At 38.1% G+C, this 27300-nt stretch overlaps 1 protein-coding gene across 4 annotated transcripts in view; it reads right to left on the bottom strand.

Moving 5' to 3' along the window:
* The window catches only part of RASGEF1B (RasGEF domain family, member 1B), a 507272-nt gene that overhangs the window by 394691 nt on the left and 85281 nt on the right, over window positions 1–27300 (bottom strand). For 3 of the 4 annotated variants that reach the window (XM_012724270.1, XM_012724271.1, XM_012724272.1), the window contains one exon: window positions 21861–21908. In XM_012724270.1, coding sequence (XP_012579724.1) covers window positions 21861–21908 — 48 coding nt within the window. Of the gene's footprint in view, window positions 1–21860; window positions 21909–27300 lie in introns of those variants that run through there. The other variant, XM_012724274.1, reaches the window with a different exon arrangement.

Genomic DNA, 27300 nt, shown 5'->3' with positions numbered 1-27300 from the left:
GACCAAGCACTAGCAAGTACTGAGGATGAGGGAGTATGGAATGTGAAGTGGAGGAGACAGATTATAGATATAATTTGAACACTAGAAATAAGCTGCAGCAGTGAGTACTGTAGTTTACTGTAGAATTCAATATTTTCTTATCAAACAGTTCTGTCACAGAATCAGTGACAAAATTGAATTAACAAAGAGTTATCAATGGATCTGAACACTGGCTAGAAGGTAAGGTTACAGATACATCTTTCTGGCACTGAAGTGACTGACTGATAAACTAAAGGCCAGCCTTTTCATCTCAGATCGGATGTCTCTGTGGTGTCCATTACAGATCAGAGTTACACATGTGATCAGCCTCACACTAGACCTCAGGTGAAAAATAATTTTGCTGATCTTCCCCTGCCCTGTTCTGTTCCTTTACCTCTTTAGAGGTTCTTCATTCAATAAATCACTTACATATCACTTTCAAAGACATCTTAAGGTATAGTTAATAAGTAAATCAAAGATAAAATCAGCAGAAGGAAAAATTGGAGCAGAAACAAATGAAATAAAAATTAAAAGACAACATAAGACTATTGAAACCAGGACCTGGTTCTTTGAAAAAATAAAACAGACAAACCTCTAGCTAAGAGAAGTTAAAACCAACATTTCAGAAATTCATACAATTACAAGAGATTGCCATAAAAATCTGTCTGCTGTAAGCTGAATAATCTAAAAGAGATGGACAAATTCTAAATAATATACAGCCATCCAAGACTGATTTGGGAATAAGAAACCTGAACAGACCAATTAAAAGCAAGGAAATTAAAATAGTAACCAGAAGTTTCTAGTAAAAACAAATGCAGGACCAGTAATAAAAATGCAGGACCAGATGCTTTCAATAGTGAGCTCTATCAAACTGTCAAAGATGAGCTAATATCTATCCTTCCTAAAATTGAGAAACAGAATTATTTCCAAATATATAAATAAGGAGTCATTATTATTCTAATACCAATACCAAACAAACACAACACCAAGAAAGAAAACTATAGAACAATTTCCCTAATGGTCATAGATGCAAAAATCTCAACAAAATTCTAGCAAACCAAATTAAATGATGCATTACAAGAAATTTACACCATTTTAAGTAGGGACACAAAATGACTAAACATTAAAAAAAAATCAGTCAACAAAATTCACCACTGCAGTAAAATGAATGATCAAAAATAAGAGTCATCTAGTGTTGTAATTATATTATCCGGTGGTTGTTGGCAACAGCCACTTATGATGAAAACCTTTGAAAAACTGGTGTTAGATAGAAAATACTCAACATAATAAAGGTTGTATATGACAAACCCATACCTAACCATCACTCTAAAGAAATGGAAATACTCTGACTAAAAAGTAGAATGGACATATCACATGCCTGGATTCAAACTATACTGTAAAGTCATAAGAATTAAAACAGTATAGTACTGAAAGAAAAACAGACACACAGACCAACAGAATCGAACAGAAAACCTAGAAGTAATTATCACATTTATGGGTAACTAATCTTTGGCAAAGGAACTAGTAATATGGAATGGAACACAGGAAGTATGTTCAATAAATGGTGCTGGGGGAAATGAGCAGAAAATGCATTAAGAATGAAAAAACTACTCCCTCACATCATGCATAAAAACCAACTCAAAATGGTGAAAAAACTGAACATAAGACCTGAAGTCATAAAATACACAGAAGAAAAATTAGGCAAAATTGTTGCATAACATATCTCAGTAACATCTTTAAAGACTCATTCTCCCAATGCAAAGAAAATGAAGAAAAACAGTTGGGACTACATCAAACTTAAAAGCTTCTGTACAGAAAAACGAAACATTAACCAAAATGGAGCAGCCTTACTGATAGGGAAAAAAAATTTTGCACTTGATACAACCAATGAGGAACTGATCACAATGATCTATGAACAGCTCATATGACAACAGAAACAAAGTAAACAATACAGTAAAAAAAAAAAAAAAAAGTAAAAAGCTAAAAAAGACACTTCTCCAAAGAGGATATGCAGTCCAACATACCTTATGGTCAGGGAAATGCAAGTCAAAACCATAGTAAAATACCACATTACACCAGTGAAAATGACACATATTAAAAAAATTAGCAACAAATGTTGGCAAGAATGTGGAGAAAAAGGAACTCTCCTACACTGCTGCTGGGATGCAAACTTGTCCAACCACTATGGAAAGCTGTTTGGAGGTCCTAAAACTACTAAAAATGGAGTTTCCACATGACCCAGCAATTCCACTCTAGGAATCTACCCAAAGGATACAAAACATTAATACCTGCACCCCTATGTTTATTATAGTATGCTTAATAGATAAAACATGAAAACAACCCAGATACCCAAAAATTGATGACTGGATCAAGGTGTGATAATTATACACAATGGAATATTAATCAAATGAGATAAACTCATGCCATTCACAGCAACATGGATGAGTCTGGAAGGGATTATAGTCAGGGAATTGTCAGAAGAAAAAGGAAAGTATTAGATGGTTTCACTTATAGGGGGAATATGGAGGAACCAGATAAGGGATCAAGAAAAAAAAAACAGCAGTAATAAAAATTTAAAATGTAAAATTAACAGGCAACTATAGCTCAAAGATATTCTGCAGGGAGGAGGAGGGAGAAAGATCCAAACAGGGGAGGGAAGAGAATAGGGACTATGGTAATGGTGCATGGCTAAATTGATGGGAATTTTACAGGGATTACGCCTGAAAAGAGAAAGCAAACATTGTACAATGTAAAATACAACGGAAAAATACATTTAAGTAAATAAATAACTTGTTTAAACTAAAAAAAAAAAAAAAGACATGTAAATATAACGTCTGTTTATAAACTGGGTCAGAAAGATCTGATATCACAATGAACTAATGTTTTATTAAAATAGATTACTCTTGCTATTTCCAACAACATGGATGAAATGGAAGGGATTGTAACAGGTACAGGTTTCATGGACTCCGCCCCCACTCCAGATGCTGGAACTCCAAATCCCATCAGTACCAAAGAGAAGCACTCCGGGAAGAGAGGGCAGAGCTGAGCAGCCTGGTTGGGATAAAACCAGACATGTGAGCTCTGGGGGAGACCTGGTGGTTCACAGCTGATCATTTTGGCTCTCAATCGGTTTTCAGCATGCCGGTGGAGTCCAAGTCAGCAGAACTGGTAGGACATCCTAGTTAACCTGTGTTTCTCACCCTCTTTCCTTGGGTTATTCCTTTACCTTTCTCCTTATAAATAAATCCATTATTTAACCTTTTGAGTGTGTCCATAATACAACTGAATCGTAAGCGCACAGGTGAAGACCCACAGACAGGCAACCCAATTCACATTGGGGTACCCTGTAACAGGATCATGCTAAGTGAAATGTCAGTAGGAGAAAGACAATACCAGATAGGGTTGTTTATATGGAGCATGTAGAAAGCAAAACAAAAGGTCAGATAAAGCCAAACTAATGACATAGCCTAGAAATATGACTAGAACTGAGGCTACCAGAAGGCAGAGGGAAGGGGCAACAAAAAAGAATGGAGCAAGCACAATGGACTATCTGGGTAGACAATGGGTGCTGGCCGTTGGATGTGGTGCAGTAACACCTGTAGGGTAGATCCTATACCTTGCAAATCAATGTTACCTCAATAAAAACAAATAAAAGGCAAATGTTGCACAATTAAAAGACATAGTTCTGTTATTTGCAAATATTCAGGTAATTTTTAACAAGGAAATCAAGATCCTAGATACTAGTTCTTTATAAATATTAGTTTTTTCTAAGAAAAACCATGTGAATTTACATAATATAGTAATACTGCTAAGGAACATTACCACTTAAATTATATAGATAGTATGTTTAAACTGTTAAACATGTCAATACATTTTAGTGGCATCATTTTTTTTGCATTTTATCACTGACTCATAACAAAATGCTAAAAATCCAAGGTCTACAATAAAGAAACTCAGGTCAATGTAAAGAAACAGGTCAATGTAATGTGAATCATTTTATAGCAACATATAAAATAATATATCAGTTCAGAAGTACCTGTCTACAAAAATGATAAATTACCTCATTTTTCCCATATTCTTCTCACCCTTGGTATAAATTGGGTAAATATTAGAAACTTTAATTTTCTGAAATTTTTCACAAACAGTGGTTCATTCCCTTAGCAATCACCTTGAGAAATGATGCTTGTATGGGTCCAAATCTAACTAGAAAATGGAATCACCAAAAATAAGGGCTTTAGTAACAGCAGCAGCGGTGGTGGCACAGACTAAGGAAGAAGCAAAGGAAAGCAAAAGAGCCAGAAACAGCAGGAGCTCAACGTCACTACCAGCCCGAGATAGTGGCAAGGCTGCAGCAGGGATCACCAGGAGGAGCTGGTGCCTTGGCTTCTTCCACCTTCCCACTCTCCAGTTCCCCCCCAGGCCCACTGATTGACCCACACTGAGACCAACTGCAAGAAGGAGCCTGAGAATCCATTCAAACTGCTAAAGAGCAGAGCAGAGAAAGGGCCTGGAAGCACAAGCAAAGAAACAGGACCAGGGCAATCACATTCACACATTACACACCACGACAAAGATCTTCCAAAAACAATCAAAGGCCCCCATGTGAGAAGCAGCACATCAGGATAGGTGCCTAGAATTCGAACATCAGAGAACAGAACAAAGGGAATCTAGCCTTTTGATTTCGCAGCTAACGAAATTATAAATCAAAACCTCAGGGAAAGTTTGTAGCAGTACTTACACATATTTTCAAAAACCTTCCCTCTAGCATCCTTAGGAACAGACTAGACAGCCGTGCAAAAAAAAATATGTTTTTCCAGACAGGTGGAAGAAAAATGTTTCCAATTTTACTGTTGTTTAATCACCTAATCGCTAAACTTTCTATAAAATGTAAATTGTGCTGCCAGTCTCCAAGGTAGTTTTAAACTAAAGTTAGTAAATTTAAAAATATATTGCTACATTTTATGTGCAAGCCACTGTTTGAACACTAGAAAGATATTATAATTAATACTTGCAATGATACTCATCATTAAAATAAAAGAAAAAGGTGATTCAAGCATGAAATCTTTGAAGCAAGAAATTAAATTTAGCAGAAAAGTCTATTGTACAAACTAAACAAGCTTTTAATGTAATAAATCCAATAATTTCTTTGACTCATTATTCTTCCCTTTTTAATTTCAAAAGTAATGTAACAAGAAAGTGTAACTGCAATATTGTGATTTACAAGAAAAATAATTTGGTCTTCATGCACAGTTCCTGACTCACGGAAAATGTCCTGGTTTTGGAAAGCTAAGTATTGAGAATGTTAAAGGAGCTTTTGATATGTTAATGAGGTGACTTTTGGGGAAAACACCTAAGAATGGAGGCTGGTTGCCAGGGAAACTAGCCTTTCTACTTAGAGGGCTGGAACATTCAGTCCTATCCCCAAGCCACCAAGGAGAGAAGACAGACTACAGGTTGAATTCAAATGCCAATGGCCACCGATTTAATCCATCATGCCGATATAATGAAGCCTTCATAAAAGACTGAAAGGAGGAACTTCAGAGACTCCACTTTGATGAACACAGGAAGATTTGGGAGAATAGCATGCCTGAAGAGGGCACAGAAGCCCTGCACCTTTTCCCCACCCTTTGCTCTATCTCTGATGGTTGAGTTGTACCCTTTTATAATAAATCAGTGATCTAGTGAATAAACTGGTTTCCTGAGAACTGGAGACTATTCTAGCAAATTAATAAAATATAAGGGAATTGTTCTGGTAACCCCTGAGTTAGAGCCAGCTAGTTAGGAGTACAAACAATAATATGGGCTTGTGACTGGCAACAGAAGTCTAAGGAGAGGGTCCTGGGAATCATTCTATAGCCAGTTGGTCAGAAGCCCAGGTGGCCCTGAGCTTGGGACTGGTGTGAAGTAGACAGCAGTCTTGAGAGACTGACCCATTACCCATGCAATAAAACCTGTCTCCAGGTAGTGTCAAAATGTAATTGGGTGGTCCCTAGGAAAAGAGGAAGTTCCAGGTTCCCTGCCCCACCCAGAAGGAAGGTGGAGCTGAGGAGAGAAAAAAAGAAAGAGAAGGAATCTGGAGAAGGAAGCAGGATGGAGTGGCTCTAGTCTTGTGGTGGGCTTTTAGGCCTTGCTTTGGGGCAATCCCTTTTGGGCTGGAGGGGATGGGTAACTTCAGGTGTTTGATTTAGAAGTTATATTCTTTGTCTTCTGTATTGTATACTCACTGTATTAAAGTTCCTTTTCATTAAAGTCTTATCTGTTTTGCTTTGATACGGTGGATGGCAGAACCTCTTTAGAGCAGGCAGATTTGGGGGTTCACTGGTGCCCTCTCTCCCTGCCCTGTAACAAAAACTGAATTGAATCCTAAGACACTCTGCTGGTATTTTAGAATTGTTTATTAGTAAGTAGAGGCCTACACACACACACAAAATGGAAGTGAGGCCAGGTAACTAAAGCAGAAGTATAATTGGATTGTATCATGAATGATTAGGAGTTATAAGAAGCAAAATATTTAGAAAATATCCAAAATGTTATAATCCCACTAGTACAAATACTGTTAGCATATCTGAGTTCTAGTCATGAAACATTTATCGAGAACCCAAAATGGGAACCATTATGAGAGTTCTAGGCTAGACAATGGGCAGTATCAGTTTAATTTTGAATCTAAATCATGATCACAACTCACTGTTTAACAGCATGTGGGAAGTAGAAAAAACGTCATTTGTTTCCTGCCATACTTCAGTGACTCAGGCTTATAGGGCCACAGAAAGCTATCACTGCTTAGGATTCATGGACTATAAATCTATGCAAACTCACTGTATTCAACAGAGTCTCTGTTCTACAATTAGAATATTTCGTACATCCCATAAATAGTTCTTAAGAGAAAAAAACAACTCCTACAGGAATAAAAGCTAACGATCCATTAAAAAAAATATTCCCCAACTTCTTGTTTCAGTTTTGCTGCCTTATCCATTAAAGACATTTTGAATTTAGCAAATTTTACTTCTAAAACCTAAAGTGATCCCCAAAACCTACAATTATGTTACACAATTTAGCAACACATAATTCTAGATTATTTTATCATTTGATATATTTTTGTGTGCTTTTCTCACCTCCCACTGAGGTGGTAAATAGTTGTCATGGTTAGATCTCCTATTTCCCTGATCCAACAGCCTTCCCTGCCAAATATCTAATACACACTTGATAAGTAATTTTGATAGAATTAACTCTGATTTTAAAATAAAATCCAAACTATTGCATAAAAATTAAAAGATACTCTGGAAACATTTCACCAGATATTCACATGACTTTCTCCCTTATTTCACTCAGAGCCATGCTCACAAAATAACATCAGAGACTATATACACTGGAGAACTCCTACCACTGCCTCTTACTTTCCATCTCATTTTAGTACTACAGTTGCTTGAGAGAGAGTCAAATATACTCCCCACTAGAACATAATCTCCAGGATCTTTTTTCTTCCTCACCATATATTCAGGGCCTAGAACAGAACCAGGTTCATAGTGAAACTCACTGAGTTAAGTGTGGAACTAATCAATGTTAATTGATTAAATTTGTACCTACACATGAAAAATATATTTTAAAAAAATACAAAGACACAGCCAGCACCAGCCCAGACCGTTGAAACACCAGAACAGACCCATACCAAGGAAAGTTCCAGACCAGCAGAGACCTCCCAACTTCCCAGAAGACCATGTGAGCACCTCATTCAGACAGTTGAGGGCCCTAACCAGAGAGAGGAGCAGACACACCCAGAGAAAGACCCACATACAGCAGTAGGGTTGCAACACAAATAATGGGGAGAAGGAGAAAAAGAAAAACGGTCACGTGAAACTCTGCAACACAAATTCAAAGACATGGAAGATATATTTTCCCCATCAGATACAGAGCTTAAAATTAGAATGATTAAGAAACTCAAGGAAATAGAATACCCCCAAAAAATCATTAAAACAATTATTCTTAAAAATAAAATCAATGAACTGAGGTCAGAAAATAAGATCTAAGAAAGGCAAAAATGGAGTTCCAACATTTAAAAAAGAAATACAGGAGATGAAATTTAAGAAAGGCCACAAAATAGAATTTAAAAAAATTCTTGCAAATCATATCCAACAATGCATTAAAAGTATCATACACCGGCCCTCCCTGGTGGCGCAGCGGGTTAAAGCACAGCATTGAGAAGCTGAAACCACTTCCGCATGAGTTTGATTCCCACCTGCCCCGGAGGTGACCACATGGTGTGGCAGACCTCTCCTGACCCACCTGCTGCTCCCCTCAGCAGTATACTTCGTGGATCTGCCTGTTCTGCTCCCCACTCTGTCTCTGGTGAAGTCTTTCGCCACCCCTGAGTCTCTGGCCTGTACCCCAGTTCTGTATGCACAAATAAATCTTTAAAAAAAAAAAAAAGTATCATGCACCATGGCCAAGTAGAATTCATACTACTTGAAGAGAACACAATGTTGGTTCAATATCTAAAATATAATCAGTAAAATTCACCACATTAACAAAAAGATAAAACCATATTAATAGATGCTGAGAAAGCATCTGATACAATTCAGCATCACCTTATTATGAAAACCTTTGGATAAATGGGGTTAGAAAATATCTCAGCATAATAAAAGCCGTATATGACAAACCCAGAGCTAACATTCTAAACAGTGAAAAACAATTTCTACTAAAATCATGCACAAGACAAAGATGTCCACTTTCATCATTACTATTCATCATAGCATTACAAGTTCTAGTCAGAGCAATCAGTCAAAAGATAGACATAAAAGAAATTGAAATTGGGAATGAAGAAGTGAAGCTAACATTATTTGCAGGTGACATAACATACAGAGAACTGTTAAGATTCCATGGAAAACCTAACCAAAATAATCAGTTTAGCAAAGTGTCGGGATAAAAGATCAACATAAAAGTCAGGTTGCCTTCTCATTCCATCTAATACAAATGGCATAGAAAAAGAAGAAATTAAGGAGTTCCAACTACAATTATGCCAAAAAATTTCAATAGTTAGGAATAACCTAACAAAGAAGGTAAAATATACAAAGGGAACTATAAGACATTATTGAAAGAAACAGAAGACACAAAGAAAATAAATCCCTACTCATAGATTGGTAGAATCTACACTGTCAAAATGGCCACCTTAACCTTAACCAAAGCAATAAACAGATTCAACACAATCCCAACAAAAATATCAATGACTTTTTCAAAAAAAAAAAAAAAAGACACTAGTGAAATTTACATGAATCATAAAAGACCCCAAAACAGAAGGATCAATCCTGACAAAAAGTTCTGAAAATTATATTTTAAATTTATAATAATTTAAACAGCCTGGTGATGGAACATAAACAGACACGCAGACCGATGGAACAGAACTGAGAGCCCAGGAAAAAACCCAAATATGGACAGTAAATCTGACAAAGGAGCCAAGAGCACACGCTGGACCCGGGAGAGCCTCTGCAGTACGTGGTATTGGCAAACTGAACAGCTGCAGGCAGAACAGTGAAATTAGACCACAATCTCACACCATACACAAAAATTAATTCAAAATGGTTCAAAGACTTGGAAGTAAAACCTGAATCCATAAAGTATATGGAAGAAAACATAGGCAAAACACTTAATGATAAACTTTAGTGAAGCCTATCAAGGAAAGTAAAAGAACATAAACAACTGGGACTACTAACTAAAAAAAAAGCTTGTGCACAGTGAAAGAAACTACAGCAATTATGGAAAGACACCCTACTGAATGGGAGAAAATATTTGCATGCCATATATTATATACAGTACTGCTATCAAAAATATATAAAGAACTCATATACAAAAATAAAAAGCCCAGTCAAAATATTGGAAGAATGAAAGGCATTTCTCCAAAGAAGACAGTATTCAGAATGAAAATAAGCACATGATAAAATGTTCACTACCACTTATTAGAGAAATGTAAATAAAGATCACAATGAAATATCATCTCACACCGATGAAAATGGTCCATATTGAAAAGAGCAGAACAAGTACTAGCAAAGATGTGGAGAAAAGGGAATCCTCCTACACAGCTGGAGAGAATGCAAACTGGTTCAGTCCTTATGTTAAAGCAGCTTGGGCACCTCAAAACATTGAAAAAATTTTTAAGTTTTATTTATGCATCAGAATTGGAATACAGGCCAGAGGCACAGGGGAAGTGAGAGGATTCACCAGAGAAAGAGAAGGGGGGAAGAATAGGCAGATCAACGAAGTACACTGCTGAGGGGAGCAGCAGGCAAGATAGGAAATGACTGCTGTGTCATGTGGATCACCTCTGGGGCCCGGGGTCAAACTTGCACTGAAGCAACCATGGCCAGTTTCACAGTGCTGTGCTCCAACCTGCTGTGCCACTATGGAGGGCCAAAACATTGAGAATGTAATTCTACTCCTAGACATCTACCTAAAAAATTCAAAAATGCTAACTCAAAAAGATACTTGTACTCCCATGTTTACTGCAGTGCTATTTATTATAGCTAAATTATGGGGAAAGCCTAAGTGCCCAAAACAAATAAATCGATAAGACTGATATATATAGACACAAAGGAATAGTGCTCATCAATCAAAAGATAAATTCATGTCATCTGTGACAACATGAGGAAGTTGGAAGGGATAATTAAAGAAAGCTGAAGTAAAGTAAATACCCAATGGTGAAGCTAATATGAAATATAAAGTAACTAATAGAAGAGTCATATGAAGACAAGATTAAAAACCAGCCCTTGACAGATGACTATAGAACTGAAGCACCAAGGGGAGGGAGAGGAGTTGGGGCAATAACAAAGAGGGAAGAAGTACATAGGATTATGGTGGTAGTTTCACAAGGGTAATACCTGATGGAGCTATCTAAATATCACCTCAATTAATATACAAAAATAAATATAAGCAGTTAGCATAGAGAAGGTTACTCTCAAAATTATTATTATTTTGGTAATCTAATGCTTGTAATGACTGTCTACTTGAAGTAGTCTAATTGTGCCAACACACAAGGATAAACAGAAATGCCGTTGGTAAAAGTGGTAGTTTATTTATATGATGAAAAGAACAAGAGTCCAAAAATACCCCCAGATTTATAAAACCTAACTATTTTTACATTTAGAGTTACATTCCAACTTGCCACTGTTTGTGCCTTTCATACAAGTTATTTTTAAATTCCTGTAAGATCAACAAGGCATCTCAAGTTTTTTATTTTTCATTTAGATTTTACATATGAAAGCCAATTTGATTCCACAAAAGGATCACTATTAGAAGTTCAAATGCTATAAGTTTCTAAAGCAAACCATTAGCCCATTCGGAACCAGGCATGTAATATATTTTGAGTTACTAGTATGGAAACCCTTCTCTCTGTATACACAAGCACATAAATACATATTGAAATGAGTTAAAAGTCACAAACATCTAATTCTTTTAAATGTAATTTACTGAAATTTAATTTTTTGTGAACATAAAGGATTCTAAGAACCAAAAATTCTTTTCTTAAAAATCATTAAATTTTAAACACTTACTGGCTTAAGCCTCAGCTTCCCATCTGTAAAATGGAGATGACTAACTCATAGGATTGGTACATAATATAAATGACCAAATATTACCATGGAATAGTACTCAGCTATAGAAAGTAAAGAAATGGAAGAAAGAGACAGAGGAAGGAAATGGAAGAAAGGAGGGAGGGAAGGAAGGAAGGAAGATAAACTCTTGCTATTGGTGACAATATGGATAGAAGTCAAGAGGACAATACTAAGGGAAATAAGTCAGCAGGAGAAAGATACCAGATTGTTTCACATATGTGGAATAAAGAGAAACAAAACAAAGGGACAAAACCAAACCAATTTAACAAACCTTTGACATCTGACTGCAAAGCTGAGGCAACCAGAAAGAGAGAGTAGTGGGATGGGATCAGGAGGAGGAAACCCCACTGGAACATGGTGGAGGATTATTGGGAATGTGGTAGTAGACATGGTATGAAAACATACATTTGCAGAGCTTGTAACCCTTAAAAACACAGTGATACAAACCAACTTTACCTCAATAAACATAGATGGGAAAATAAAATTCTTGTCAACTAAAAGGAAAGATAAAATAAACCCCAAGTAATCAGCACAGTGTCAGCACACTGAAAAAAAATAATAGGTGCTAGATAAATGGTAAGCTCAGGGGCAGTGAAAAGCCAATAGGATCTACACATCAGAGTGGAGATGAAAAGAAACTACTTGGAAATGATGGCACTTGAGTTTTGAAGGGTGGCCAGGAATCAGTCAATGTGGGGACTAGAGGTTGAAAAGTTATTTGGGGCTAAAGGAAGAGCATGTTCCTGGCAAATGAATTTGAGTATCTTTGTCTTCAGTGAGGGACTCATGTTTGGGGAGACCACCTGGAAGGGCTACTCAGCAAAAGGAAGGTAAAGCCAAAGGCAAAAAGATTTCAAAGACAAGATAAGTGCTTACCATGGAATATAAAGCAAAAAGTGCAAGTTGTTGAGAGCAGAGAGGATAAAAGTGAGAAAATGGAAGCCATGAAAATCCTTTTGTAATGAGTGCAGTTCAGAAGAATCAAACTCCATTTTACATATAGTCACAAATTTGACGTAACAAAAATTTTTAGGAAATGATTATATAAATCTTAAATATTTAACTTTGGCAGTATGGAAATTTCTAAGACTATTTTTAAGGCCTTCCTGATAGTGAAAAGGGTTACTGCCAGCACTATGAAACAATCTGTAGCTGTTGCAGCACGGGTTTGATCCTGGGGCAGTGAGAGCTAACCCACAAAGCACACAGACTTCTGTCTTGATCGCTGTTCTGCTCTGCCAGAACACTACCTCTGGTGAATCCTCTCACCCCTGGCATCTCTGGCCTATCCCCCAGCTCTTGTATGCATAAATAAATAAATCTTCAAAAAAAATTATATTTCTACTAAGTTTCCTTTTCTTGCTAAAGAAATCACCACAAGCTTAGTGGCTTAAAACACACATTTATTCTAACAGTTTTAGAGATCACAGTCTGAACTGAGTCAGCAAGGCTGTGTTCCCACTGAAGACTCCGGGGGATGGAACATCCCTTTTCTTGCCTTTTCCAGTTGCTAGAAGCTTCCCACACCCAATGGCTCACAGGTCTGCTCGTCTCCACACTCTTCTTCCATTGTCAGTCCTCTCTGACTCTACCTCTCCTGTCCATCTTTTATAAGGACTCCTGATTATATTGGAACCAATTATCCAGGATAATCTCTATCCTAAGACCCATAATTTAATCACCTTTGAAAAATACCTTATGCCAACAAAAGTAACAGTTTCCAGAAATTAGGATATGGGCATCCTGGAGAAGTCAGTATTCTGCTTAGCACAGTTAACATTTTGGGAATCATGTCATTGGTTGTAACTGTGTCATGGGTTTTGAGTTGTTAATATAAAATACCTGTTTCAACTGCATTATTCACTGCGGGGTTCTCAATGATTCTAGTAAGTGAAATGGCCTCTCTTCCTGCATCTAGCACTGGTTGTGGCAGTGGGATTACAGCCACCAGAATCCCATCAGCGCACTTTAATGTCCAGCTTTTCCTTACTAAGCCCTTTTGGACTTATTTCTCCCTTCTATGCTATCACTATTAGTTGTTTTGTGTTTTTTTTTGTTTGAAAGATACATGTTCGGACTAATGTATGGACTTGAATTAATGTTGGAAGCTAGCATACTCATGTACTAGACACCTATTTTAAGTTTCATGTATTTTAAGGGAAAATAAATCTTTGCTTAAATAAATGCAGAAGTGCTATTTTGTTAGTGAAGGATCTAATAGGATATGCAAGACTCATGGAACTGAATTGTTATTTACAAAAGTCTTAAATATCATAATACATTAGACAAAAATGAGTTTAAACCAAAGGATGTTTAAAGTAATTCTTTGCTGAATCCTCATGTTACTAAGAAAACCTAAATCCCAATTAATGGATTTGCTAATAGGATGTGCTTACAAGGCAGCCCCAGGTTGACCTCAGTTAAAATGTTCATGTAAGGACATATAACTCCTTATAATATCCCAAAGAACAATCTCAAATACCTCGAAGGGCCAGGAAAACAGTGGAAGGCAAAGTTGGAGGATGTCAGGAAGACAACGCAGGAAGTGAAGAAGATGGTAGACCGAGGAGTGCCTTGCCCTGCTCAGAGCAGGCAGCAGACCGTCAGCTATAGTTGATTATTGTCATATGGAAACCCATACTGACATTTAAGACATCCAGATTTTCGGGACAAGCCCCAAAACCAGGTATTCATATGAAAACACTCATATTTTAAAATACTGAATCAGTATTTTGTAAACTCACTCAACTGCGGGACCTCCCTGGTGGTGCAACAGGTTAAAGCACAGCACTGTGGAGCTATTCACAGCCATTGTGGCATAAGTTCGAGCCCTGGCCAAGGAGCTGACCCACATGGTGCAGCAGAACTCTTATTTCTCACCTGCTGCTCCCCTCAGCAATGTATTTCAGTCAATCTGCCTGCTCTGCTCCCCACTCTGTCTCTGGGGAATCTTCTTGCCCTCCCTCTCCCAATCTGGTCTATACCATCTGCTCTATACCATCAAGGGAAAGAAGCAGAATATTTTGAGAAGCAAAGTAACTAATATCATTTTACAAATACCCTCATAGTAAAAGTCCACGGAACTGTTCCAAAGTCTCAGCATAAGGCTCGTGTTTTCCAAACACTATTCAATAAGCACAAATTCAACAGGAAGCAAAAAACATTAAACACTCAGTTCCTTGGGCTCTTGGCAGAATTTGACCTTCATTGCTATCATGTCCAATTTGTCCATCTAGGCTTTCATAGCTAAAATTCAGAATGAGATAACTGTAAAAAGTTAGTGTCTGACACAGCCTTTGATCCTTTGAAGAATATTTGTCTCAAAAAATTCCATCTTCCTAGAAAAATAAGTTTTTTTAAAAAAACCAAAATGTAAAAATGTTAATTCAGATTTTTTTCTGGAAAAAAAATAGGCTCCTCTAGAATTCCTAAAGTTATGCTGCAACTTTGGAACAATATTGTGGACTCTTACTATGATGGCATTTTTTTTAACTATAAGCATAAAAAGATTTGGGGTTTTATTGTAATGATTGATATTCCCAACAGAGTAAAAGAAACTCCTGTAATTTTTTTTTTTATGCTTTCACTCATTGCAGGAGTGTGAGGGATCAGGGGAAAAAAGCATTTTGTAATAAAGTGAAAAAAATCAAGCAACAATAACCCAGAGACATTCTATGGAGATGTAGGGGAAAATAGGATCAAAAATGGGGTGGGAAGAGCACATGGGTGAATTGGTGGTGGGAAGTCCTTGGGATTACAACTGAGATGGAAAATGTACAAAATGAAGAATGATGTAATTAGATAGAGAGAAAAAAAAATAATGATGAATTTAAATTCATCATGTGGGTCTGTCATTTTATATTCCGGCTGCTTCTTTCAGAAAGCCAGGGACATCTTTCATAGGCCATAAAAAAACATGGAAAAAAGGTAAGGTGAACTCCACCCACTTCGAGGAGTGTGAGCTCCTTTCCACCTCCTGTTAGACCCTTCAAGGGGAATTGTACCAGCCTAAACCAATGACTTCTAATTTCCCTTGAGCTGCAGTCTGTGTTCAGATCCTCAGTCACATGGAAGGCCCAAGTGGGGCTTTCTAATGCCATTTGGAAACGCTTAAGTGAACAGAAGTTAACTTTAGGGTTAGACACTGATCTGGTTTTCACTTCACTTGCCCAAATCTAGTTACCACATTAAACATCTCTTGGTACTATTCTTATATAGTGTTTCTGCCTTTCCTTATAATCTTCTACGTGGGGCGTAAGTCACTCTTGGATCCTCTGGAGGCTCAAAGCAAGAAATGGATGGCCAACAACAGGAAGTATGTGTGGAAAAACACACAAATCAGAGCAGATGCTTCAGCACATTTGAATAAGGTAGTGAGTCATTTGTGAGAAGAATATGAAACAAATGAATCCAACAAACACACTCATCCAAATGAATGAAAAATATTCACACCTGCATTTGAATGTTTATAGCAACTTTATTCACAAATGCCATGACTGGGAAGCCATCAAGGTGGCATTAAGTGAGTGAATGAATAAATGCTGGTACATCCAGGCAATCAAGTATTTATTCAGTCACAAAATAAGCTACTAAGCCATGAAAAGACATGGAGGAACTTCAAATGCATATTTCTAAGTAAAAGAAGCCAACCTGAAATAGTTACATACTGTATGAGCCCAAATATATAACACTCTGGAAAAGGCAAAACAATGGCTGCCAGTGGTTGTGGCTGGAAGCATGAATGGGCAGAGCACGGAGGATTTTTAGATCAAAGAAGTACTCCACATAATGCAGTAATAGTGGATACATGTCATATATTTGTCGAACTCACAGAATATACAACATCAAGAGTGAATCCTAATGTGAACTAACAACTGTGGGTGTTAATGAGGCATCAATTTGGGTTGTCAGTCATAACACATAACACTGAGATGTGGAATGTAGATAGTGGGGAAGATTGTTTTTCTGAGAGGTTAAAAAGAGAATGGGGGCCCTCCCTGGTGGCGCAGCGGGTTAAAGCACAGCACTAAGAAGCTAAAGCCACTACCGCATGAGTTCGATTCCCGCCTGCCCCGGAGGAGACCACATGGCACGGCAGACCTCTCCTGGCCCGCCCGCTGCTCCCCTCAGCAGTGTACTTCATTGATCTGCCTGTTCTGCTCCCCACTCTGTCTCTGGTGAATCCTCTCACCCTCCGCATCTCTGGCCTGTACCCCAGCTCTGTACGAATAAATAGATCTTTAAAAAAAAAAAAAAGGATATATTTAAAAAAAAAAAGAGAGAGAGAGAATGGAGGGATCCTTATGCCAAAGAGACATAAGGATGAGATTAGGAAAATGAGAATACAGGATATGCCCAGGAACCTTTTTAATTCTTTAGCAGGAAAACCTAGAAGTCATTTCTCCAGGGACCTGAGACTAACAATCTCTATTAATGTCTGAGGCATGGTTTGCAGGGGTCTAAAGGGCAGGAAGAAGGGGTGCGGGGTACATCTTTAATGCATCTACTGCCACTTTGGAAGTTTGCAGATAGTAGTGCCAAGAGAAGGGGGTACAAGAAAGGAACAAAATTAACAAAGCATGATCTGGAGAAGAACCTAACAGTTCTATAGAAAGAAGGATGTCATAAACAAAGAGGTTGATGGGAAAGCAGGTGGGAAGAGGTGATCCTGGACTGAACAGCAAAGTGCCCATTTTGAGGTTCCAAATTTGAATACAAGCTCCTGGCCAAATCTATACCCTATAAACATAGGGGACCTAACCAGCTTATGTTTCCTTCTATATTGATATCACAGGTAAGCTATGTAATTTTAGGAGTCAGGATAAGAGCTTTCTACCAACCAAAAACTGTTTCCTACTTGCTAATGCCAGAAATCCCACCCTTCAACTCAATCTTATTGGCTTTTGTAACCTATTATAATGCAAATACCCAGGCCCTCCCTGGTGGCCCAGTGGGTTAAAGCACTGCACTAAGAAGCTTAAGCCACTTCCCCATGAGTTCGATCCCAACCTGCCCCAGAAGAGATCCACCTGGCAGGGCAGTCCTGTCCTGACCTGCCCGCTGCTCCCCTCAGCAGTGTACTTTGTCGATCTGCCTGTTCTGACCTGCCCGCTGCTCCCCTCCGCAGTGTACTTTGTCGATCTGCCTGTTCTGACCTGCCCGCTGCTCCCCTCAGCAGTGTACTTTGTCGATCTGCCTGTTCTGCTCCCCCCCTCTTTCCCTGGTGAATTCTCTCACCCTCTGCATCTCTGGCCTGTACCCCAATTCTGTATGAATAAATAAATAAATCTTTAAAAAAAATGCAAATACCGATTAGGAGAAATTAAGATTTCAAACCTACAATTCAAGTGTAACTTACTGTGAATTCATTCATGGGTTTGATAGAAGAATATAGTAAGCTCAAGATCAGTGAACACCAGAGAAAAGTTTAGGCAAGAGACTACTACCATTGAACCATAAGCTTTGGCAAAAAATCAATTTTCCTTTCTGATTGTACAATCACTGAATGTGTGCAAAGTAACTAGAACAATGATTACTTGTTATTTTTACTATTAATATTACTATTCATCTGGAAAAGAAATGCATGGTAGATAGTGGGTTTTGTGGGAGGAAAAGGAATTTTCTATTTCAGCATAGCTCACATAAGTGTTACACTGAGACAACAGGGGTGTCATTTGCCAGTCTTTGTTCTTTGTCTACTTATTTCCCAATTCCCTTGAGCTCTCTTATAAGCTTCTTGTATGCCACCTCTACCATGCTAACCTCAAAGGTCAGCTTCCCCTTAAAGTTCTAGCCAAATCACACACTTAAAAGTTCTACTAGTTCCCTCAGGAATACTGAGATCATTGCTACTTCAAAGTAAAAGCAAAGTAAACAGAAATAAAACTTAAAAACATCCTGACTTATACAGGAGAGGTTCCTGACCCCACCACCATAGCTATTTCAAGGGCTCTGAGATGCTGCCTGTTCCAGGCTGTGTTTCCCAATCTCTTGACCATATGACAGCAAGAGAACCTTAAAAGCACCACAGCACCCAGTCTAGAGTCTGTAAATCCCATAGCCCTGCACACTGACATCTTATGACCGACATGAATGATTTTCAGCACAGCCTCCCAGCCTTTCCCATTCCTTCCCTGTCTGGTTTGGGGACTTGTCTGTTCCAGAGATAATGAATAATTGTCCTTTAATAGAGGAAGCTGCCCTCCGCGCACACCTTTCTATATTCATACAATCTCGCTTGGATACTGGTGAACTCTTATAGTAAGCCAAATAGATACTTTACCCACATGAAAACATTATGCCAATGTAACAAGAAAAAAAAAAAAGACAGACACATCCAGCGGCCCAGTTGTTACACAAACTCTTCCCATTAGAAAGAAGTCTCTAGTGATGGGTCACTGTCTATTCATATCACCCTGGCATAGTATCATCATGGCATCGTGTCTCATGCAATTAGGTATCCAATATAGGTACCTACTATATGCCTGGAAATATGCTAGGTACATCATTCATATTTTGGGTAACCTTTAGAACAACCCTACAAAACGGGAAATATGTCAACATTATTGCCTTTAGAGTCATCAGCCTGACTCAGCCATTCACTCTGTCTTGTCTCAGTGTTTCACCATGGTAGACTCAAATTCAGGGCCACCAATCTACAATATCCAAGGCTCCCTACCCACTAGGCTTCTCTCTTTTTCCACATAATAAAGGCTTTGTCTTTGCACCTTTGTCAGGAAATTAGAATTTTTTTTTGGAGAGGTGTGGGCCCTTGCATGCCCCCAGCTAGTATCTGAGCATACAGTGGGGTACAGAGATCTTCCCATTTTTCAGATTTTAAAATAAGGCTCAGAAAAGTGCTTTTGCACAAGGTCACTTGTTGAGTGAATGGCACAGACTTTGAAGCTAAACTGTTTAAGTTTAAATTCAGACCAGCCTTCTGAAAAATGTGTTATTAGTCCACCTGGGATGCTTAGCAACACATCACAGGCTGGGGGGTTTATAAACAGAAATTTATTCCTCACAGTTCTGGAGGTTGGAAACCTGAGAAGAGATGCCAGCACCTGTTAAAGGTGAAGCACCTCTTTCAGGTCACAGGCTTAATCCTGTGTCCTTAAAGGATGAAAGAGACTAGGGAGCTCTGTGGCTCTCTTTTATAGTAGCATTAATCCCATTCTTAATGGCTCCATCCTTTGGAAGAAAGCACCTCCCAAAGCCCCCACTCCTGATACCATCAGCTTTGAGGGTTAGAATGTGGACACATAATTTTGAGATGGGGTTGCAGAACACAAATATTTAGACCACAGTTTAACACACCTGTGCCTTAGTTTTCTCATCTACAAGATTGTATTGGTTACTGAATTATTGTCTCCATCTCCCACCCACCCCATCTTTCTATAATCTGCTTTGTGATGCTAAGCCTGGGACAACAGAAAACCTATTTCCAACTTCTGGGCTTCAGGCCAGCTCTACCAGCCGGGGGTTCTTTAGAGGTAGCAGAGCAGGAGGAGCAAAGGAAACCAGACTTATTCCTTGTGGCTTCCTCTGAAGCCCACTCAGCAGTAAACCCTTCTCTCTCCTTCATACAGTCACTAAATTGTTTGCACTCTTCTCAGTACCTAGGTTCCTCCCATAATAGCAAAGATAGTATAGATTCTAGAATGCCACAACCTTAAGCACACACAGCAAAATCATGTCCTCCAATAACATCATTTAGTTCAACAGTGGAGAGAATTTCTTTTCCATCAACCTTGTGTCAAAAGGTCTGAACAAAACATTCTAGGACCTGCTGCTCTTGTAGAATCAGCCTCAGTATGTCACTCAAAACCCTCTTCAAAAAGGTTTGAATTTCAACTCTGTGCCCCCTCAAAGATCTAAGAAAATTTAGTAATCCCAAGTCTTTTATTCTCCCCCCTCCACCTCGCCTCATTCCTAAGTGGCAACTGCTTCCTGAAATTGCTAACACCCCTACCATACTTGACATCACCTAATTAATAACTTTACCAGTTAACTATTCCTCATATTAAATTCTCCCCCACTCAAATTACTGGAGTGATTGCTTTCTCCTGACAGACCCTGGGGGATACAAGAACACCTACTTCACATAGCTGTTGAGAGTAATAAATGAGTGATCCTTGATCCTTGTGAAGTACTCATAACCCTGTATCATAACAGGGCTTGCTTTATCAATGCCAGCTATCATTATCTGACAAGCGGTGAAGCTGGGTTGGAACCCAAGTCTGTTCACCTTCTTACCAATATAATTCCATTAGAAAAACATGTTTCTCTTAAAATAAATAGATACTATCTGTTCAAGCACAGGGTTAAGTGCTTTCACAGCTGTTACCTCTTTTAATCTTCTTAAGCACCTCTTAGATGCTTTGCATTCTTTAAGTGTTTTTTTCTCCAACAATTGGCTTCAAAAGGTATTCTGTGTTAAATATGCCCATTATCTTAAAATGTTAGGCCAAGTACACCAAATAGTTCAAACATCTATAAGAATTTTTTTTTTAACATGAGCTTCTCCAAATACTAATACATCTATATATGTCATGGCACTGTCATTTCACCAGTTGTGTGTGTGTAGAATCAAGATTCTGGCCTTTCAAGTTTTCTACTGTTTCCAATATCTAAAGTATAAATATTGAATTTTAAAAATTAAGTGCATATTTTGTGACATAGGAATATAAGTGCTTTCCATGTGTTTACCTCATTTTATCCTTGAAATAAACTATACTATCATTTTTGTATAATCTTGGCCAACGTTAGATAGTATAGTGACAAAACCAGGAATTAAAACAATTGTTCTGACTCACAATGCTCATGTTTTAGCCAATTCACCACAGATCACAGGTGAGGGTTAATAAGCATAGAAGATGCTGAGAGAATGAAGTTTAGCAAAAATATGAACTGAGACAGAAACAAAGTTCTTCACCATGAAAAGCTTAGAGAATGAAAGTTGAATCTTACACAGCATCTTTGACCTTGCTTTCAGAATCATTTGAGGTCATGAGAAATTCAAGATTCTGTAACTGGGTCTCCAGAATTTCTAACTCCATTCCATGTCAAGAAACTCTCCAATTTCAGTTTTGATATTTCAAAGGCAAACTAAGTGAAAAATTCCCAAATACTTTATTTCTGGGTGCATCCTTGCCTTCCAAGAACAGATCACTCTCTTCAGAAAGAAAATAAAAGCTCCCTCATAATATTTTTCAAAGAAACAATGCAGAGTGGGTGAAAACATACCTTTTGCTTGGTGCTTGACTTCAGGCCAACTCGGGAGTGACTTTTGGACTAGAGAAAAAAATGAAAAACAAATACTATGAAGAACACAGTACAATAGCAGGAGTTATTGTGAAATCCTCTTTTCCCCAAAGTTATTTCTTTAGAAGATAAAATTTTAAGTAGAAATCATTTCTCTTAACTTCCCTTCTCCCACCATCTCTAGTAATCACAGTATAGACTCCACGGTTAAAATGTTTCATTGCCAGAACTGAAAATACAAAGAGGCACCTACGTATATTTACCAACTCAACATCTTTGTTAGGACTCATGCTAAAACCAAAAATTCCCCACACCTGAGAAAATTCTCCCAGCTATGATTGGGGGGAGGGGTAAGAGAAGGAGAGCTGAGTAAAAGAATAAGAAAGGAAGGAGAAAATACTCTAAACTGGAAAAAGAGAAAATGGGCAAATTAGGGGGGAAAAGCACAATTATGGCAAGTTTTCCAAGTGCATTTCTATAGTGTAAATTTAAATTTAATCTCTCCTAATTTAAAAGCATTTGTAATAGATCGAAACAATGTTCTCAAAAATAGTAGTTCCTACGGAGAGCTTTTTATTTTCTCGCTGACCTATTCCAAATTATCTACCCTTATTTGGAATGAGAAGAGATAAAACAAGCATTAATCTGGGCATGAGAATACTTTGATATTCCAATGAGAAAGAAGCAGAAGTCAAGCTGACCGTGATTAGCACTCAGATCATGACCATACCTGGCTTTCATTCTGTTAGTCAAAGTTAACTAAAACAATGACTACAACCCAGCTAGAGAAATGTCTCCCTAACTCACCAGACCTCAAACTGCGTGGTCTCAAGATTCCTTTATACCCCTAAAAGTATTGGGGCCAGATAGCGCCAGCAAAGCCCAGAGCAGGTTTTCTATGATCCGGAGAGAGGAGCAGAAGAGTCCTGGAGCCCTGGGTGGCTTTTTACAGCTTCTAGTGGTCTTCCAACACCATTTGTAGGGGGCACCCAGGATCAGGGCAGGCAGAGGTAGGGAGGCCTCCTAGCACCCCGCAAATCTTCACTCTTTCTGGGCTCTCTGGCTTCTGTCATGGGCTCGTCTCTGGTCTTCACTGCACTGACCTAGAAGTGCTCCAGCCCTCTACCACCGTGCTCTGCTCGCTGGTGCGCCTCAGTGACACCGCCCTTAGATACACTCCACCTCCCGACTCAGGTGCGCCCACGCACGCGCGCCCACGCACGCAGGCACGCCCACGCACGCAGGTACGCCCACGCACGCAGGTACGCCCACTCACGCATGCCCATGCCACACGCCAGCTACAGCCATCCCGCGTGCCTATAAAATGGGTGTTGATCATTGATGCTAATGGTAGGAGAATGGAAAACACCTGATAAACTCCATTTACCGTACAGGCCACCAAACAGCTTTTATGTTGGTTATGCAACATCCACTGATATTCACTGTGTTCAATGAGAACTGAAAATTTTTTTAATTTGTATTAATTCAATTAAAATAAACCCATTTCACGCTAAATATATAACGTTTATACATATTTCTAAACAGCAAATTGTATGAAAATGCCATCTTTCTCACATTTTTGTGTATCTCTAATGTGGAACTAGAGACATAGATGACAGCTAAATCCTTGTTATACCTGTTTAGTCATAATCAATTGTGCTATGATATGGTTTGGCCACAGTAAATGAAGAAAGGTCATCCTCATTCAGATATATAGGTGAAAAAGTAAAAAACACTAATAATCTTTCAGATTGAAAGATTATTGAGAATTATTGAAAGAAATTGAGAATTAGTACTTTCTAACCGTCAGTTGCAACATACAATCTGAAATCATAAAAATGAAATATGTTACATACTAATTTTAGGTCTATCTGGCACTTTGAATGGATAGTTTACCACTGCCTGATTTTGTAGTATCATGAATTGGTCATTTGAGAAATAGTGGTTTAGTGAGTATTTGAGGTTTTCCAAATACTGACATTTAGTATAGAACATCAAAAAAAAATTACATTTACTAATCACCAACTTCAGCAGTACGGAATCACTACTAGTAAGCTATCAAGCTCACAGTAACCTCGAAGTTTTCTAAAATTCTAATTTTCACTTGAAAGTTTGGATTTTATCAGGGTCAAAAAATATTATCAGGTGCTTTTCTTGAGGCAGTAGCCTCTTTTAATTTATTCTGTTCATGTCTGCCAGCTACATGACTCAGAATGTTATTAGTTCATCTATCACTTGTTCTTTGAAGGTAAAATGGTGTTTCATGATAAAAAAAAAAGGGGGGGTGTGTGGCCTACAATTTGTTGAAATAAACTGGAGTAAGCGCTTTTCTTCAGGATAACCACTGAACATTTAAATGCATTAGTGCTCAAATTCATATTTCTCATTTGTCTATCAGAATAACTAAAAACTTGTGTGTACAAAAGGTTGTAAATTAGCAAACAATATTTTTTACTACTTCATCAAGGATACATTTAAGTGAAACTGGCATTTTTTTCCACAACGCACATTATGGCAGCTTTAGCTACTATTGCTGTTGCATAATCAATTCAGATAAATAGCAAAAAAATCTTAATATTAATTATGAAAAGTGCTCTGGCTCCATAGATTCCTTTTGTGAATCATCACTCTGACTCATTTAAAGTATGTAGGCTAATAAAAACTAAAGTCTCCTACATAAAAAGAAATGGAACTCAGGAGGAACAAAGCAAGTTGTCATTGTCCCTACCGCCTCCCTCATGGCTTAGATCAGCAAGACCAAGGGACCAAACAGGAGTAGGCTTCCTATGATGAACCAAAGCTGGGATAAGGAAAGGAACTTTTTTTTTTTTTAGATTTATTTATTTATTCATACAGAACTGGGGTACAGCCCAGAGATGTGGAGGGTGAGGGGATTCACCAGAGACAGAGTGGGGAGCAGAACAGGCAGATGATCAAACTACACTGTTGAGGTGAACAGCCAGCTGGTCAGAAGTCTGCCGCACCATGTGCATCTTCTCCGGGGCAGGCGGGGATGAAACTCAGGTGGAAGTGGCTTAAGCTTCTTAGTGTTGTGCTTTAACCAGGGAGGGCCTGGAACTTTATTTTTTAAAAATTCACAGTATTACATGCCTTTTGCAGCAACGTGGATGGGACTGGAAGGGATCATGCTTAGTGAAATAAGCCAGAAAGAAAAAGAAAAATACCGGATGGTTTCACTCATAGCAGGAGTACAAAGGACCAAGGGAGAAAATAATAAGAATAATGAACAACTATATACCAGAGATATGTTATGGGGGTAGAGTGGGGAATGGGACCAAAAATGGGAGGGGGGGGAAGTGCACTGGACTATGGTGATGCCACACGGGTGATTTGGAGATGGAAAGTCCACAGGAATTACAACTGAGATGGAAAAGGCACAAAATGATGTAAAAATAAACTATTATTTAAAAAAATAGAAAATCCACAGTGTTCATCTATCACTTAACTTGTGCAATGTTTTATGACTTGTCTAGCTCATTGGCACAATTCTTTACCCCAAAATTCATGTGTTGAATATCTAATTCCCAGTGCCTTAGCATATGACTACATTTAGAAATAGGGCCTTTGAAGAGGTAAAGAAGGTGAAATGAATTTACATACACAGGCCCTAATCTATTATGACTGTTGTCATAAGAAGTGATTAAGACACAATGCACACACACACACACACACACACACACGAACACACACACACAGAGGGAAGACCACATAAAGACAAAAAGTCAGCTATCTAGAAGCCAAGGATACAGGTGTCACAGGAAACTAACCCTGCTGACCCTCTGATCTTGGATTCTAGCCTCTAGGACTGTGAAAATTCAAATGTGTATTGTTTAAGCCACCTAGTCGATGTATTTTGTTATGTAGCTCTGGAAAACCAATATTATAGACCTGACAAATTCACCCCAAAGAAGTAAAAATCCAAAAAGTAGAGGTCCAGCTAAATGATGTTGAATTAAAAGGAGTCATTTTTATCATCAATTATGCACTTCCTAAGTGTGCTGACTTCCTCGGTCAGTAGTTCTCAAATTCGGGAGTTCCTAAAGATCATATAAGGAGCTATTAAACATAACATTTACCAAAGCTTAACACTAGAAATCCAAGATAGGAGTTTTGGGGTGGCTATATGTGCCAATCAGTGCCCTGGGGGGTACACAGACCACAAACTACTATGTGCCTGCCAAAATAAAGAAAATAAGGAAACACATGTTGATTCTCTTTCTCTTTGACGAGTCCAAATAAATAAACGACAATTTCCTTATCCTTTGCCTTTTAAATGCCTGGTGTTAAAATTCTTAGTGTGGTGGAGAACTGGTGGGTGGGCCAAGATAATTGAAACCAGCTAAATGTTGATAAATTACTCAAACCAAACTCAGTGTAGGTCTCTAACAATTTTTTAGCCTCTCCAATTTAAAAACAAACATACAAATTTTGTGTTTATACTTTTGGAAATGGACTTCTATACCATATTAAATGCCATAAATACTGATGGATAATGCCTTTGTACTCACTCAGTCATGATAGCAAATATGACCTAAAGGATAAGACTGCCATTTTACAACGATTAAAAGCTGTGATGGATCATTTACATGTCTATATGTATCCTACTGGTTCTATTTCTCTGAATAATCCTGACTAATGCAAAAGTCAATTTTTTTCTTAAAAAATAATGTTGTAACTGACATTAAACAAGTATTTGGATTTCTAGACAGAACAGAGATTTTAATTAGTAATAAAAAAAAATCACCTACATTGTACACAACAATCTACTCAGTCTCCTACTTATAAACTAGTGACCATCTAAAAAAATTTTTTTAGTTATGTGTTAAGGCCTTAGAACTTATTGTCCCCATAGTAATAATTTTACAGGCTACAACATACAAACCCCTTTAACCTATGATAAGAATTCTAAGCAATTTCAATAAAAATGGTATGTTATCACAATATATGAGTATACAAGGCAGGAAAAAATAAAATGAATTAAAATAACAATGCTTTTCCACATTATACTGAACAGATATGTGGATCTACAAGCATATTTAATTTGATGAAAGTGGAGACTACAGTTGAAATTCTGGCATTCTAAAGAAGCCTTATTAGAATTTCAAGACATAGTATTTGCTGCCTATGAATGATGGCTCATCTGTGATCCCCACTCCCGCATCACTATGGCTTCCCAAGCTGATGGCTTTGCTTGATATCCAAGTACATCACCAAACTTACTCTGATCCTGAACCTTAACAGCTAGAATAGGTCACTAAGAATTATAGTACTGAGTAGGGAAGAATAGCAGGAGAACAAAAAAGGTTGCAAACAGCTCCCTGTGTCAGGACATAGGTACCCAGGCAGCTCTGAACAGGGCCTGACTATTTCCTTGTCACCTGCACCTCAAGTTGAAAAACAC

Source organism: Condylura cristata, unplaced genomic scaffold (genome assembly GCF_000260355.1).
Source record: "Condylura cristata isolate star-nosed mole 26May11 unplaced genomic scaffold, ConCri1.0 scaffold00012, whole genome shotgun sequence".
Lineage (NCBI taxonomy): Eukaryota > Metazoa > Chordata > Mammalia > Eulipotyphla > Talpidae > Condylura > Condylura cristata.
Note: the sequence above shows the minus strand (reverse complement) of the source record. Positions and strands in the feature narration are given on the sequence as shown.